Below are 16007 nucleotides of genomic sequence, written 5' to 3'. Positions count from 1 at the left end.
CAGGGGTTACTCGGTTAGTGTTTTGGTGTATCTTAGCCGATCACACAGAAAATGTGCTGATTTTATTTTTAAAAATTAATATAAATTTTAGATCTAAACTAAATTACAACTCTTTTTTTCATTTGCTAAAACATAACTTCTTTTTTTCTATGTGACGCTTTAAAATATCTTGAAAAACTCTCCTTTATGTAATTTTTGTAAAAATTAATCATAATGTTGGTTCCATTAATCACCCAAATAAATTACTACCTCCATTAATTATTATGTGCAACAAAGAAATATTTTATGTCTCACAAATAATACCCCTTTGTTGCACATAATAATTAACGAAGGTAGTATTTAATTTTATTCATGATAATTTTTCAAAATAATAATTTTATATGTCGCTTTGATAATTTTTTATTACAATCCTACGCAGCGTTTTAGAAAAACTAATCTTACGTGGCATAATTGTATTGTAACGTTTTAAATATATTAATCTTACGTGGCACTTTTTTTTATTAAAATCCTACATAGCGCTTAAAAAAAAAAAAAAAAACTAATGTTACGTGGCATAATCCTAGCATTTTAAAAGTACTAATCTTATGTGGCGCTCTAATACTTTTTTAAAAATTAAAATCCTACGCGATGCTCTAATAAGAAAACTCTATACATCTATACATTATTGTGATCCTCTGTATTTTTAAAAATTTTATAAATGAAATTTTATCTTATTTATAATATTTATTTTTTATTTTTTTGGAATTTAATTTTAAGAGTTTCAAGTTATTAATTTGGGTGACAAATTATATTAGTACAAATAATTTTATATACCTATATTCTACAATTCATGACCATCAAACAAGGTCCAAATTAAATCATATTTATTAATACAATTTTTTCCTTACACCCAAGACTAGCCACCTCTCCCTACACCCCCCATTACACGACGCTGTACACCCAAGACTAGTCCACGCAATTCTCCCTGTACTCCCCCTTAAATCTATCAATTTTTTTAATTTTTTTTTATTTTGTATATTTCTTTTTTATTTGCTTTCTTTTCAAGCTATGTATAAATATGTAGTACTATGTTTTCTTAATTATTTTTTTTTAGAATTTCTATTGTTTAGTTTTTATTTTGATTATTATGAATTTTATTTATGGTTTAATTGCAATTTCTTCTATCTGATTGATATTTGTATTTGTGTTTTTAGATTTGATTGCAAATTTTTTATTCGATTGATTTGAATTTAGTTTTATTTTTCCTATTCGACTGAATTTGTTATATGTGTCGTTATTAACAATATAGATTATTGTTTTTGTATTTTATATGATTGTTATTATGTTCGATATAATTGATTAGTATTGATTTTTGCGGCAGTCGTGATTATTGCAATAGTTGTGGTCATAGTCGTGATTATTATTGACCGACAGAGGAGGATGGCTTCCATTATATAAAGCAACATAAGATAAAGGAGATGATACTACTCCATCACGACCACCATGGATCAATTAGAGGAAGCACGACGGCTTGAGCTAATTTGAGATGGCAATGGGGCTTAAAATTGAACAAGAGAAATCGTTGAAAAACTTTAATACACCGTAATAGAACATATACGTACTATTTTATAAATGAACATATTTTTTTAATGGTTGTAAATAAACATATAATTATTTATAATTGAACATCTAATTATAGAGAGTTAAAATTCACCTATTACGATAAACGTGTCATTTGCGAATTAATTAGTTGGTTAATAAAACAAAGAAACCTTCAAAAAAATTTATTGAACCTGTATCTAAAAATTCATGACATAAAAGTAATAAAATATGTTATAGAATATTCAATAATATGCTAATAAACTTATTTCAAAAAAAATTACAAATGAACATATATTAGTATGAATATGTATTTTTTTTAACGTTCATTTTTATATGCGCAATAGTTTATTATTACATATATTAGAATTTTATTTAAAAAAAATAACTAATTCATGATATAATAGGTGATTTAGTCTCGATAGAGAGAGTGTGTGTGAATATCGTACTTCATAATAAATATCTATCAAAACGAAAATGGACGTTTATAAATAAACATATAATTAATTGAAAGTGAACACATGCGTCTTACAAAATGAACATCTTTTTGTATGAGAAAGAATAAATATTCAAATTTAATTATACATTTTCTAATATGATGACAATTAAAAGTATTAAAACTTAACAAACATCTTTTCAATTTTACAATGAACAAGTATTAATTTAAATTAACATCTTATGCCATTAATATTATTACAATGTACGTACGTCTATTAAAATGAAATGATAATAAAAATGGATATTTATTAACATGAAAATGAATATTAAAATTTACAATACAATTCCACATATATACTATAAAATATAATTAACTTAATAATCCAAATTCAAAAATTTTAAGCTCGTGTTATTGGTTCATGTTGCTTGGCGGCTCCATGCATTCTTGATTTCCTATTTTTTGTCGTCTTCTTTTTTTCCTTGTTATTGTCTGGCAGCTCACTATATCTATGATTCCTTTATTTAAGTAATAGACAAAAACATATAAATTACGTATATGTTTTAGATTTGAGGAAGATCAAAATAAGTGTTGAAATGAACAAACCAATTTTCATATGAATGTGAAGATGGATGAGTATAACAATTGATATGATCAATATGGAAATGAATATCTATCAGTATATAAATGAACATATATTATTGTGGAAATGACCATCTATTATTATGAAAATGAACAACTACTAATACATAAATGAACTTATTTACATAATTCAATATGAAAATGAACATTTATTAATATACAAATGAGCATATATTAGTTTGAAAATGATCATGATGAACGATAACCATCGATGAACATGAAATATATAATGAACATTAATATGTGAATGTCCATATACTAATATACAAATGAACATTTATATTAATCATTGATTAACATGTGATTTTGTACTAGTTTATATATATATGAACATTTATCAAATTGAAAATGAACATTCGTAAATAATAACTTTCACTATTATGAACTAAATTTATCTTTCTACAGTCATACAAAATAGATCAAATCATTAGAAAATTGCAAGAATTGAACTTTGTTTTCAATTTTTTATCCAACAATATTCTTATCTGATAACACACCAAAAAAAAATTAATTTGTTGCAATTGCCTCCTGTCGACACATATTCAACTGATCGAAAAAAATTCGTATTTTTTTTAAAAAAAGAAAAACTGATCAAACTAATGTGAATTTAGCCTGAAAAAGAAAAAAAATGAAAGAGAGAGAATAAGGCTCCTAAAGTCCACTTACACTTCGTATTTTTGATTCCATTTTTTTTTTTTTTGGAAAACAAATTTTTGATTTCTAATTTAGCCTGATTGTGAATGTATTTTTTTTTTTCAAAAAAAATTTATGTGGCTTGGGGTAGGTAGCAGTTGGATCACTTAGGTGCGGGAGAGTGTAGATGAAGCCCATGGGAGGGGGGTGTAGGTAGATTTCCCTAAACTTGGGTGTAGGGTTTAATAACTCTAATTACGTGGTCCATTGTTTTATTCATGAGACTCAATCTTATCTTACCCTTCTTACTCTACAATTCTCTCTTCTATAAATACCCCATTAAACCCCAATTTTTCCCATACAAAAAGTTAGTTTTAATTTTCTTTTTCCCTATTTCTTTCTTTCTTTTGTTTTTTCCTTTTTCTTCCTTTTTTTTTCCTCTTCTTTACATGAGAACTTCTCACGTCTGCTTTATTCTGCCGCCTAACTGCCAGTCACCTGACCACCAGCGACGCTGCCCACTGAATATTATTTTCGTAAGGTGAAGTGAACAAGACCTTAGCGAACATGAAAAAGATGAACAATAGCTTAAAACCCCTTATTGTCGTATAAATTTGCAGTTATGTTGATAGAACAATACTACTTTAAATGCCAATTTTTTGTGATACGATCAAGACCAAAAAGTTGGGTTTTTGTGTGTATGTGCGCGCACCCGTACGTGTGCGCACGCATGTGATCTTGAAATCAGGGTTTCTTATGAGCGACATTACATATATTTGTATATAGCTTTTAAAATTTTCAACTAAAAAATCCAAAAAATAAACTAAAATAAACCTAAAAAAAAATAAAAAATGAACCAAATCGGTTCAAAGGAAAATAAGAAATAAATAATTTCTTCCAAATTAACATTTTAGCTAGTTTGAAATTAAAATTTACAACTAGCCGTTTTGGTAAATACTGTTGTAAAATTAGTCATTTTGGTAAAAGATCCCGACCACTGCAACATTGTTGTATACTTCGTATATGCTAGCATGGAGATCGATCATGTGCATTTACATTCCACTTCTTCTCCAACAACAACTACCTGGAATATATATGTCTAGTCAAACAATAACGGCAGTTGCAGTAGTTCTTAATCTTTCTGAACATCAGCTACAACTCAAACAACTTTATTATACATGTGTTAATCACATGGATGTTCATATATGAATTAAAATAAATTTGACTTTTCATATTATATTAAACTTATGAATTTGACTTTAATTTGCAAACATTTTTCGGCATTAAAAAAAAAAATAAGAACTATAAATTATGTTCTGTCTAAGATCTAGTGTAATGTTAATATAAGTTGTACTTCGTATGTAATAAAATGTAATGTTCATCATTTGAACAACGTGCAGATTGCCTAGAAATATAAGCTAGTTATAGTTCATAGGTAGTTAAATAGGTAGAACTATAATTGAGGTGACATGTAATAATGCTAGTTTTGAGCGCATTTGATTTAAAATTAAATCACAGATAGAGCTGTCAATTTGGGTATTCAAGTCGGGTTCGGGTCGGGTCAAATTAGGTTTCGGGTTGAATTAGGATCAGGTTATGTCGGGTCAATCTAGCCTCAGATCAAGTTCAGGGTCAGGTCGGGTTAATTTCGGTTTAGATTATTCCGGGTCGTTAACCTTTTCGGGTATAGATCGGGTTCGATTCGAGTCAAATTCAGATCGGGTTCAATTTCAAATTCGGGTTGTGTTAAGTCGGGTTTGGGCGAGTTAATAGATGGTACATTCAGATTCGGGTTAGGGTTGGGTTAGATAATTATTAGGTTGAATAATCTTAAAGTTAGATCATTCTTGGTTTTGGTTCAAGTTCAATTCAAATAAATATCGATGTGGTGAAGCTGAACCTATATAATTACGCCTTTTATAATTTGATCAATCATTATCAAGATTTTATTAAGGCTATATGCAAAGTAATAGAGAACAAATGGTATATAAGCCGAACAAATTGCACCAATATTTTGTTAAGGATTGAGGGTTTACAGAACTGTACCAGCTGAATGAAAGGTGTGTAAAATTTTATTAAACCTTTCATGACTCGGGTCAATAACAGGTTGTGTTGGGTTAAAATCGTTTTCAGGTTCTAATCGGATCGGGTACTAATTCGGGTTCGGATTGTTGTCGGGTCGGATTAAATCGGTTGACGGTTACTATCAGATCAAGTATAGGTTCGGGTTTGGGTCATAAAGTATCGGATCAAATCGGTTTTCGGTTAACATCAGGTCAATTCAGGTCGGGTTACAGGTCACTAGTTTCACCCCATTGTTCGGGTATAGATCAGGTTTAAATCATTGCCGGTTCAGGTCGGGTTCTCAGGTTGGGTCAGTTTTTGACAGCTCTAATCACAGATAGGCAAGATATGGTAGGAATAATAAACCTCTATTTAAAGTAGTAGTAATATATTTTGCTATAAGGTTGTATGACTTGACTTTTTTGAACCCAAGAAATTGGTGACCTAAACAGGCCTCGTGGTTAGGATGGTAGTAAAATATTTGGAAACTTTTGTGAGAGTGTAAGTGAATAGCCTAGGCCTATTCATTAATCTAAGAGCAGAACAAACCAGATCAACTAGAGAAGATCGAATATTCAAAATAAGAGTCAGATTAGAACGGTTTCACTTGGACCAGACCCAGACTAAACCGATAAAACCTATCCAAAACCTGGATCGGATCGGTTTGGACCAATTTGTAAAAAAAATTCTACATTTTTGTTATAAATTTGTATGACATTAGGAAAATAATTGTTAATACCGACTTGTTTTGAATGCCTAACATAAAAATGCGCATGATATAAGGATACTTATACCAACTTGAAGAGAAAAATTAAAAATTATACAAGTTTTGTTAATTACATTAAACAAAAAAACGAGTTGGTTTTCAAGGGGTTCTGAATTGGATCAAACCAAACCGAAAACCGATATTTTAAAATTCTTGACCTAGAGACTACACCGGTTATCCTTACTTCAGTCCGATCTAAGGCCATCCCGGAGTTCAGAGCTGTGTTTGAACTTCTCTATAACACCTTATTCTCTTATAAAACTTTTTATCGAGGTATAGAGGTTATAATGTAGCTTAATAACCAATTTTCTCCACATATATTTCTCCTTAAACTCCAAGCATAAGCTACTGAGTCATTAAAAAAAATAAAACGGTTGGCATACATATTATATTACTCTTGTTAATTAGAGCATCATTGCGGCTTTCTGTTCCTCCATTGATTTTACCCTATCATATGCTTTTAAACAGCATAAATCTCATGTTAGATCTTAATCGAATAAGAAAATGTAGTCTAATTTCTAATCATCATACTACATTAATATTATAGAACAAAAGAAACTTCGTCCATGTTGTTGCATTATTTAATTAGTATTGTGAATTAAAAAATTCTTGTGCTTGCTCATCCCATCATATATAAGTGATGCATTCTCAATCTACTAATCCACCAAATATTGCTCATATAGTCATATTACAAAAACAAACAATAAAGATAGAGCAACATTTAACTAGTTTAGTACTAAAAAGTGGAAAGACTGTTCAATAAATATAATGAGTCTTCCAACTTTAGCTACATTACTTAAGGCAATCACTATATGGCTCATCTTGGTATTGAGCCATGTTGGTGAGAGTCATGCTTCCAAATTGCCAAAGCGTTCTAGGTTAGGTCATCGCGGTACATTTGATGGTCAAGCAACATTAGAGGGTCGTAAACATTCACGTGTTTTACATTCTTCGCTAGAAGACGACAATTCTTTCCCGTTTACTCCATTTACCCCGTTCACTCCATTTACCCCGTTTACTCCTTTTAGTCCTATGAGTCCTTTTCCTACTAATCCTTCGAGTCCTTCAAGTCCGAAACCAATTTATGCGATTAGTCCATCGAGGCCTTCAGGTTTGCAAGTAGGCTTCTATAAAGGTTTATGTCCTAAAAGAAATGTTGACATTGAGGCTACCATAACTACAAAAGTCCAACAACTTTTTCACAAGGATACAACTCTTCTTCCGGCACTCCTTCGCATGCAATTTCATGATTGCTTTGTCCATGTAAGTATTTTTTTTTATCAAACCTAGCTCCATATTTGTAGTTTACTAATTGTCATGGAAAAAAAAATAATTAACAAAAAATTTCACGTTAGTAGTTGAGATTTCATTTTAATATATATAGATATGGTTTATTTAACGAATTGGTTCTTTTATCAGGGGTGTGATGCATCAATTTTAATTAATGGACCATCGTCTGAAAAAACTGCGGGTCCTAATTTCAGTGTTAGAGGGTACGAATTTATTGATACTTTGAAGGGTATGGCTGAAGCAGAATGTCCTAATGTTGTCTCTTGTGCCGACATTATTGCAATTGCAACAACAGAACTTATTAAGTTGGTAAATAATCATGTTCTAAAGTTACATCCTCATTGTTCACCCTCATAATCTAGTAATTAAAATAAATGTTTATTATTTGTAGTGAATAACTTTTTTTCATCCTATTATGGATCTACCTATAGGGTGGTGGACCAGTATATTCTGTACAAACTGGACGAAGAGATGGACTCGTATCTAATGCCCGAGATGTGAGAATTCCAAACCCATCCGGATCTGTTACCGAAAGTATCCTAGCCTTCAAGGAAAAAAAATTTACTCCCGAAGAAATGGTGCTTCTTTTTGGTATAGTTATATTTTCTCTCAATTTTTTCTCTTTTATGAATCAACCATTTCATAATTCTTGGCACTAATCAAGAATTCTTATAAATGTTTAATTCATTGAATTAGGTGGTGGACACACGGTTGGAAAATCACACTGTTCATTCTTTCAAGATCGACTTTACGAAGGTACTAGCCAATTTGACCTAAATATGGATTCAAACCTTCGTCAACAACTAAGTCGTACTTGCCCTCGAGGCACAAGAACAAATAACTTCGCATTTTTGGACCAAAATATACAAAGCTCGAACAGATTTGACAACTCTTATTTTGATCAACTCCTCAAAGGACGAGGAATTTTACCAATAGACCAAGCCTTGTCACGACATCCTTTAACAAGTGGCTTTGCTCGACAGTTTGCTCAAAATGGTGCTCTATTCAATACCAAATTTGTAAGAGCTATGATTAAAATGCAAGCCCTTGATGTCCTCCTCGGTGATCATGGACAGATTAGGAAGGTTTGTAGTAAAGTCAACTAAGTCTCGCACGGAGTATAATAATAAGTGTCGAGAATGTCTCAATTCTCTTAGCGCAAAGAGTGTATCCCTAAATTATTTGATTTAAATTGTCTCTAGTATATTTCGGCTCTTTTTTGAGTTTCAAATTCTTTTTTCTTCTAAAGGAAAACTGCTAAAATATATTGAATAATATTCTCTGTAATTCTCATTCAATATGAACGGCCATGTACAATAATATAGAGTAGGGAACTTGGAGGGCAAGGCCAAATATTCCCAAGATAAACACAAAATATCCTAGGATATCTATTCACAATATTTCCACAATATTCACAAATATTATCTTTCCTAATACCCCCTCAAGTTGAAGAGTACGGATCTCGGACACCCAACTTGCGAAGTAAAAACTCGAATTTAGCTTTTCCCAAAGCTTTTGTAAAAATGTCAGCCAACTGAATCGTCGTAGGAACATACGAAGGTATAATCGTCCCATCTGTAATCGCATCCTGAACAAAATGACAATCTAACTCATTATGTTTTGTTCGTTCATGAAACACTGGATTCTGCGCAATGTATAACGCAGACTGACTATCGCAATAAAGGTGCATCCTATTCTCATGTTTAACACCTAAGTCACCAAGAAGTCGCTTCAACCACTTTAATTCACAAGTTGCTGCAGTCATTAAACGATATTCTGCCTCTGCTGAAGAAAAAGAAACATTAGGTTGTTTCTTGGTTTTCCAAGACACTGGGGACAAACCAAGAAGCACAAACCAACCACTCAAGGATCGCTTAGAAAGAGGATAACCTGCCCAATCTGAATCACACCATCCTTCCAACTGTAAAGCACTGTCAGATCTCGATAAGATTCCCTGTCCCGGGCTCTTCTTCAAATATCTAACAACTCGCAGAGCTGCTTCCCAATGATCAATCCTGTGATTTTGCATAAACTGTGATAAAATGTGTACAGAATATGCTAAATCTGGTCTCGTAACAGACAAAATCAGTCGACCTATGAGACGACGATATTTCTCAATATCATGAAAATATTCTCCCTGATAGCCAACCTGTGATTTTGTTCCATATGGAACTCCACAAGTTTAGCATTAAGTAAACCAGCCTCAGTAATGATATCTAATGCATACTTCCTTTGGAAAATAAAAAATCCTTGTTTATTCCAGGCTACCTCTAGCCCCAAAAAATATTTTAACACTCCAAGATCTTTCATCTTGAAACAATTTTCCAAATATGATTTAAAATTGAGCATAACATTTTTATCGTTGCCTGCAATAATTAAATCATCAACATATACTAACACATTGAGCTGCATTTTACCCTTTGTCAGAGTAAATAAGGAATAATCGTAATATGACTGTTTAAAGCCATAATTTTTCAAAGCTGTAGCTAGCTTTGCAAACCAGCATCTTGGAGCTTGTTTAAGCCCTTACAACGATTTCTTCATCCGGCAAACTTTGTCAGAATTATTTTTCTCAAAACCAGGGGGAATTTTCATATATACCTCTTCTTCCAAATCACCATGAAGAAACACGTACATTACGAACGTCCATTTGATGGACTTCCCAATTTTTCACCGCTGCTAATGCAAGGAATGTTCGAATTGCCACCATTTTTGCTACCAGAGCAAATGTCTCATTGTAGTCTAATCCTTCAACCTGATGATGGCCAAAGATGATCAATCTCGCTTTCAATCTCTGCAAGGTCCCATGCTCATCATATTTTTCTTTGTACACTCACTTGCTTTCGAGTGCCTTTTACCAGGTGGTAGTTTTTCTAGCACCCAAGTACCCTGCACTTCTAGAGCCTGGATCTCATCTACCATTGCTTTCCTCCAACCCTCGTGTTTCATGGCCTCCCTGAAACTTTTGGGTTCATTTCCTCCTGTAATAGCAGCAATATATTTTTTATGTTTCACAGAAAACCTGTGAGAATCAGTAAAATGTGTTAAAGGGTAAACAATACTTGAGGAAAGCGATGTCACGGGTGAACGTTGAGAAGATGCAGATGGAATACTATTTCGGATTGTATGTGTCACAAAGTCACGGAACTTCACTGAGGGAATTTTCGTTCTCATGCCTCTACCCAAAGTTTCATCACCCCTATTGCTGTGCTACCGCTTTGCGGGTCTGTATGAGTATCAAAATCGGGCTGGTCAGGCCCCTCCTACGAGCCTCTGCAAGCAGCAGCCTCACCAGCGCTTGCTGGAGAACCTATGCCCTAGTCAGCAGGCCTGGTGGGTCCTCCGCGGCCTAGCTGCAGCCTGATGCTTTCTGCCGCGGGTGGGGCGCGGAGCTCACTGCTTGAGCCTCCTCTCCCGCCCCACATTCCCTCTCATTCACGTATTCCCCTTCTACCTCTAAGCACCATTCATCATCACTTGCCTCCGCATCACCGTACGAGACATTCACCATTTTATTATTGTCACTAGCGCCAATGAAAGGAAATTCACTCTCACAAAATGTCACATCCCTTGACACAAATATTTCCCGGGTTTCCAAGTCATAGTCCTTCCATCCCTTCTTCCCGAAAGGATATCCTATGAACACACTTTTCCGGCTTCGGCTAGCAAATTTGTCACCCTTACTTTTAAGATTGTAAGCAAACACCCAAACACCCGAATATACTTATACGAGGGTGATTTTCCAAATAACATGTCAATTGGGGTTTTATATTCAAGCAATCGAGAAGGTGTTCTATTTATTAACTGACATGTCGCTTGCACACACTCCGCCCAAAATTTCAAAAGCAAATTTGCTTGGAACCTTAAAGCTCTAGCCAAATTCAAGATATGTTGATGTTTTCTCTCAACACGCCCATTTTGTTGAGGCGTGCCCACACAAGAGGTCTCAAAATATATCCATTGTCAAAGAAATATTTTTTCAAGGAATTAAATTCTGTACCATTATCACTACGAACCACTTTAATCTCTTGAGAAAATTGTCGTCGAACAATAGCAACAAAATTAAGAAACATATATTCAACTTTCGTTTTATTTCTTAATAAATAAGTCCACACACCTCTAGAATAATCATCTACTATAGTTAAGAAATAATGAGCACCACAAGACGATGGTGTCTTATAAGGCCCCCATAAATCTATGTGAACAATTTCAAAAATTCGACTAGCTTTATTTTGACTCAAAGGGAAATTACTCCTATGTTGTTTTGACCGAGGGCATACATCACATGATTTAAATCTATTGCTAATACGACTCACAAAAGGAAGTTGTTGAAGAACTTTTCCCGAAGGATGCCCCATACGTTGATGCCACAACACTGTCGATTGATCCCCATCTATCTTCAAAGCCTTCACCATAGGAACACCCCGGAAATAGTATAGTCCATCTACCCGTTCACCCGCTCCAATCACCTTCCTCGTCGTTAGGTCCTGTATAACACAAAGTTTATTAGTAAATTGCATGACACAATTTGATTTATCACATAATTGAGTTGTCGAAATTAAATTGCAATTCAATTGCGGGGCATAAAGAACATTATGAATAGTCAAGCCCCCTTGCAATATCAGCGATCCAATTTTGGAGGCATTGGCCTAGTTTCCATCCGACAATCCCACCGGATAATGGCTCACATTGGTCACACTAGTCAATAGAGAAAGTTCACAATTAAGTTACATGATTCAAAGCCCCGGTGTCAATAATCCAACCCAAATCGTGCTTACCATGAAGCTTGGGCTTAATCGAGTTTAGATGATCAAGTAACTGTTGTATTTGAGAGGGTGTGATCCTCGCAAGGGCTGCCCCGTTGGAGGCAGTAGCAGCAGCCCCTTGCGAGGCTTGAGAGGTGCTTTGTCCACCTGCTTTGTAACACCCCAATAATTCTCTCTTTAAACCCGTGAGTACCCTGAAAAAAATTCAAGAGAATTACTGGCGTGCTACCGCCACGTGTTCAAACGTTTAGGCTGTATCAGAAATTAGCATTGGAAAAACTAATTCAGTTATAAATAAGTTTCAAACCAAAAAACAAAACCAAATTAAGTCTTACAACTTGGAACCATTAAGGCCCTTATTCAAAACCCAAAATAATAAAAGTGATAGGTAAATGAAACCGAGTCTAAATGAATTCAAAAGTAAGAAATAAAGTAAACTGTGAATGGTAACCAACACTCCACTTAAAATTCCACCACCTTGATGCAAGTTCTGAACATGTAAAAACCTATGGTTAATTTGCTCCCCAATATTACAAGTGTAAAAATTGGATCGTCACAGGGTCATTGAAAGGCGAAGGCCATGACCAAAGAAAGACACACAAAGCACGCAATCAGCAGAGCTGAGTACATACAAGCTACGAAATATAATAAGAAATCCCTAGCATGCTTTTAATAGTCTATCATCACACATCATTAAATTATAATAGACTCAACACACGACTCAACTATCAGTTTTACTAAGACTTCACTAGTTAATAGTAATTAAATCATTTCATTTTATTCATTGGATTAAGCAATAGACAAGGTTGTCCATCCCATTCTCCATTTGGAACATCAATAAAAGAAAAACCCCATGTCTCCTTTCGAAAACATCAATAAAACATCCAACGACCACGGGCGCGACTCCGTGACCGTAGCTAGTATGAGATCTTATCTAACTACTAGTTTTTGAAAAGTATTTGAAATAAGAGACTCGTAGATCAGACGACCTCTAGAAAAGTGCACGGCTAATACCCCGTGTACCCCAACCCCTGATTGTCATTACTCTAGATGTGCACAAATCCAGAATTTTATTACTCATCCGTCTTGCACTTTACATGATTTACAAGTTTAGGATTGGTGATGACTCATATGCAAAACAATATAATCAATCAAATATCACATCATTCTAAGCAATCCAAATTTCCAATTCAATTCTTGATTTATTAGTGGCAAACAATATTTAGTATTGAATCCTTTAACTACCTCGGTGTATAAACACCTTAAGTGCATAGGGCACTTCAAATCCTGAACCTCGTCTTAAAAGACTTTAATAAACTCCCTCTACTCAAATCATAATTAATTCATGAAAGAGTATTAAAAATTAACCTCATGGAACCATTATCAAAATTAATTTCACTTATAGACAACCAAGAATCCATAACCTTTAATTAATCATAACATATCCAATTGATAAGACAGTCACTTATACATCACCCACAACCGTAGTCATATACTTATATCTCAAACATGCCTCACACACAATATACGGAAATCACAATGTATAACCAAACAATTTAGCCCAGTCTTCTCTATACATGATACTAGGTTCTCAATACATCCCTAAACATGCATCTAAAGACAAGGTTTTGTAACTCGTACATACCTTGAGTAAACAAATTGGTTGGCCACTTAACCAACTAGAAATCACCTTTTATAAAGTCCTCTCCTAAACCAAACAATAAGATTTCAATCAATACCCAAACAACCAAATTTACAGCAATATAATTTGATTTAAAAGTCATTAAAACTTCCTTAAAAACATGCTTTTATGCTCAATTAATCAATAGAAATTCAATAGGAATAAAAGCCCCAATTTAATTGATCATAAGAACCCTAAAATCCCAATTTTAATAAATTAGAACCCTAGGTTTTAGAATTCACAAAATCTTAAAATTATAACACAAGTATAAATCTGAAATTATAAGTTTAAGCCATCAAAATCATGAATTGATACTAAATAAACAAATTTCAAACAATAAAATAAAAACCCAAAGCAATTAAATCAAGTATTAAGCAAAAGAAACAAAGGAGGAAGAAAAAGGGGAGCCACGACTGGGCCATAGCTGGGTCGGTGGTGGTGCGCCGACGGACTGGTGGCCGGCGTCAACTCCGGAAGCCTGTGGTGGCAGCGGCAGCAACAATGGTGGGCAGCAAGGTGAATATTCTCACGTGAAGTAGAAAGAAATAAAGGGAAAAAAAAAGAAAAAAAAAGGAAAAAGAAAAGAAAAGAAAAATAAAGGAAAAATAAATAAAAGAAAATAAAGAGAAAAGAAAATAAGACTAACCTTTTTGTGTGGGGAAAATTTTGGGAATTTATGGAGTATTTATAGAAGAGAGAGCTGTAGGGTAAGTAGGAAGATTGGGCTCATAAAATAATGGGCCAAATAAGAAATAAAATGGACTAGGCTTTGTTTGTTTGGACATAAATTGTAGAATGATGATTCATAAAAATTTCATTGTAATAAAATCGTTTATCAACCCAAAAATAATCTGAATATTGAAATAAAATTCCGGAAAAATACAATTAAATATTATAAATAAAATAAAATTTCATTTATAAAATATTTAAAAAAATACGGGGGATTACATGTTTTGTGAGCTCGGGCTGAAGGAGCTGCACCACCCCTTCCTCGGCCGCCTCCACGGGCTGCACCCCTACCTGCAGTCGCACCACCACGGCCTGGACCTCGGCCACCACGAGGACAATCCCCCCACCACTCGAGGAATCCATGAAGTTGAAAACATGTCAATTCATCATGCCCTTCACGGTTACAATGTGCACATAATTTATCGGAGTTGTCTCGATTTTTAGGCTTCGGTTCAGATTGAAGTTTGAAGGCCACAACTTTTTCACGAGTGTGCGTCGAGGAACTCTCCCCCCCCCCCCCCCACGCAACTGCTCGGCTTGGATGAGCTGTTGGTATGCTTTGTTGACCCCTGGCAGCGGGTCTTGCGCCAACAGTTGGCCTCGAATTGATGCATAGGCATCGTCCAACCCAATCAAAAATGGTGCACATAGTCTGCTTCTCGTATCTTCTCGACCTGAGCCACGATATTGCACTTGCACTGATCGCACGAGCAAATCGGGACTGTAACATAAGTTGTCAATTCATCCCAAATTTTAGACAATCGTCCAAAATACACGGCCACTGCCTCGATTGACCCTTGCTTGCACTCACCCAACGACCTCTTCAATTGACACACACGTATGTCACTAACCACACAAAACCTATTCTTCAAATTATTCCACTGGAAGCAAGCATCATCATAATCCCCAATGGTCGACCGTACAATTGGATCCAAGGTAAGAAACCAACATAGAATGAACGACCACCCAATCCTCAAGCTTCTCAAAGTCCGTCGGTTTCACAACCGTGCCATCATTAAAGACAAACTTTCGCTTAGCTTTTAGAGCCGTCCTCAAAGCCCTAGCCCATTCATCATAGTTATCACCCCTTAGTTGAATAGGAGTAATCACATTACCTGGCCTGTCACTCGAACCTAGGTGAGAGGTCAAGTCGACCTTCGATTTTCCTCCATCTCCCCCTGTCATCTCTCAAGCAGGTGCACAAAAGAAATAAAAAAATCGATTATAGAAACTCACTCAAAGAATTCACACGAACGATGTTTATGAAAAACAACGTTTAAGAAAAAAATTTGGATCTCGCAAGGCTCTTGATACCATGCTAAAATATATTGAATAATATTCTCTGTAAGTCTCATTCAATATGAATGGCCATGTACAATAATATAGAGTAGGGAACTTGGAGGGCAAGGCCAAATATTCCCA

General features: G+C 34.4%; 2 protein-coding genes across 2 annotated transcripts; one reads left to right on the top strand and one right to left on the bottom strand.

Moving 5' to 3' along the window:
- The first annotated feature begins 6887 nt into the window (after positions 1-6887).
- On the top strand, positions 6888-8515 carry LOC145575613 (peroxidase 57-like). Its single transcript, XM_081633452.1, has 4 exons — positions 6888-7382; positions 7539-7718; positions 7841-8000; positions 8106-8515. The coding sequence occupies exons 1-4, from the start codon at positions 6888-6890 to the stop codon at positions 8513-8515; spliced, it is 1245 nt and encodes a 414-aa protein (XP_081489578.1).
- Positions 8516-10758: 2243 nt separating this feature from the next.
- LOC145575612 (uncharacterized) lies at positions 10759-15770 on the bottom strand. The gene is made up of 5 exons (XM_081633451.1): positions 15531-15770; positions 14795-15306; positions 12141-12369; positions 11527-11896; positions 10759-11132 (listed from the first exon to the last, which is right to left on the bottom strand). The coding sequence occupies exons 1-5, from the start codon at positions 15768-15770 to the stop codon at positions 10759-10761; spliced, it is 1725 nt and encodes a 574-aa protein (XP_081489577.1).
- Positions 15771-16007: the final 237 nt, after the last annotated feature.

This window comes from Chenopodium album, chromosome 13 (assembly GCF_948465745.1).
Source record: "Chenopodium album chromosome 13, dcCheAlbu1.1, whole genome shotgun sequence".
NCBI lineage: Eukaryota > Viridiplantae > Streptophyta > Magnoliopsida > Caryophyllales > Amaranthaceae > Chenopodium > Chenopodium album.
The sequence above is the reverse complement of the archived record's forward strand: the minus strand, read 5'-3'. Positions and strand labels throughout refer to the sequence as shown.

Coding starts and splice junctions, on each gene's coding strand:
- LOC145575613 (XM_081633452.1), top strand. CDS start 6,888: ATGAGTCTTCCAACTTTAGCTACATTACTTAAGGCAATCACTATATGG. Junction 7,383..7,538: donor TTCATGATTGCTTTGTCCAT/GTAAGTATTTTT, acceptor TTCTTTTATCAG/GGGTGTGATGCATCAATTTT. Junction 7,719..7,840: donor CAACAGAACTTATTAAGTTG/GTAAATAATCAT, acceptor ATCTACCTATAG/GGTGGTGGACCAGTATATTC.
- LOC145575612 (XM_081633451.1), bottom strand. CDS start 15,770: ATGACAGGGGGAGATGGAGGAAAATCGAAGGTCGACTTGACCTCTCAC. Junction 15,307..15,530: donor TGGTCGTTCATTCTATGTTG/GTTTCTTACCTT, acceptor CTTATGTTACAG/TCCCGATTTGCTCGTGCGAT. Junction 12,370..14,794: donor CACAAAACATGTAATCCCCC/GTATTTTTTTAA, acceptor AATTTTTTTCAG/GGTACTCACGGGTTTAAAGA.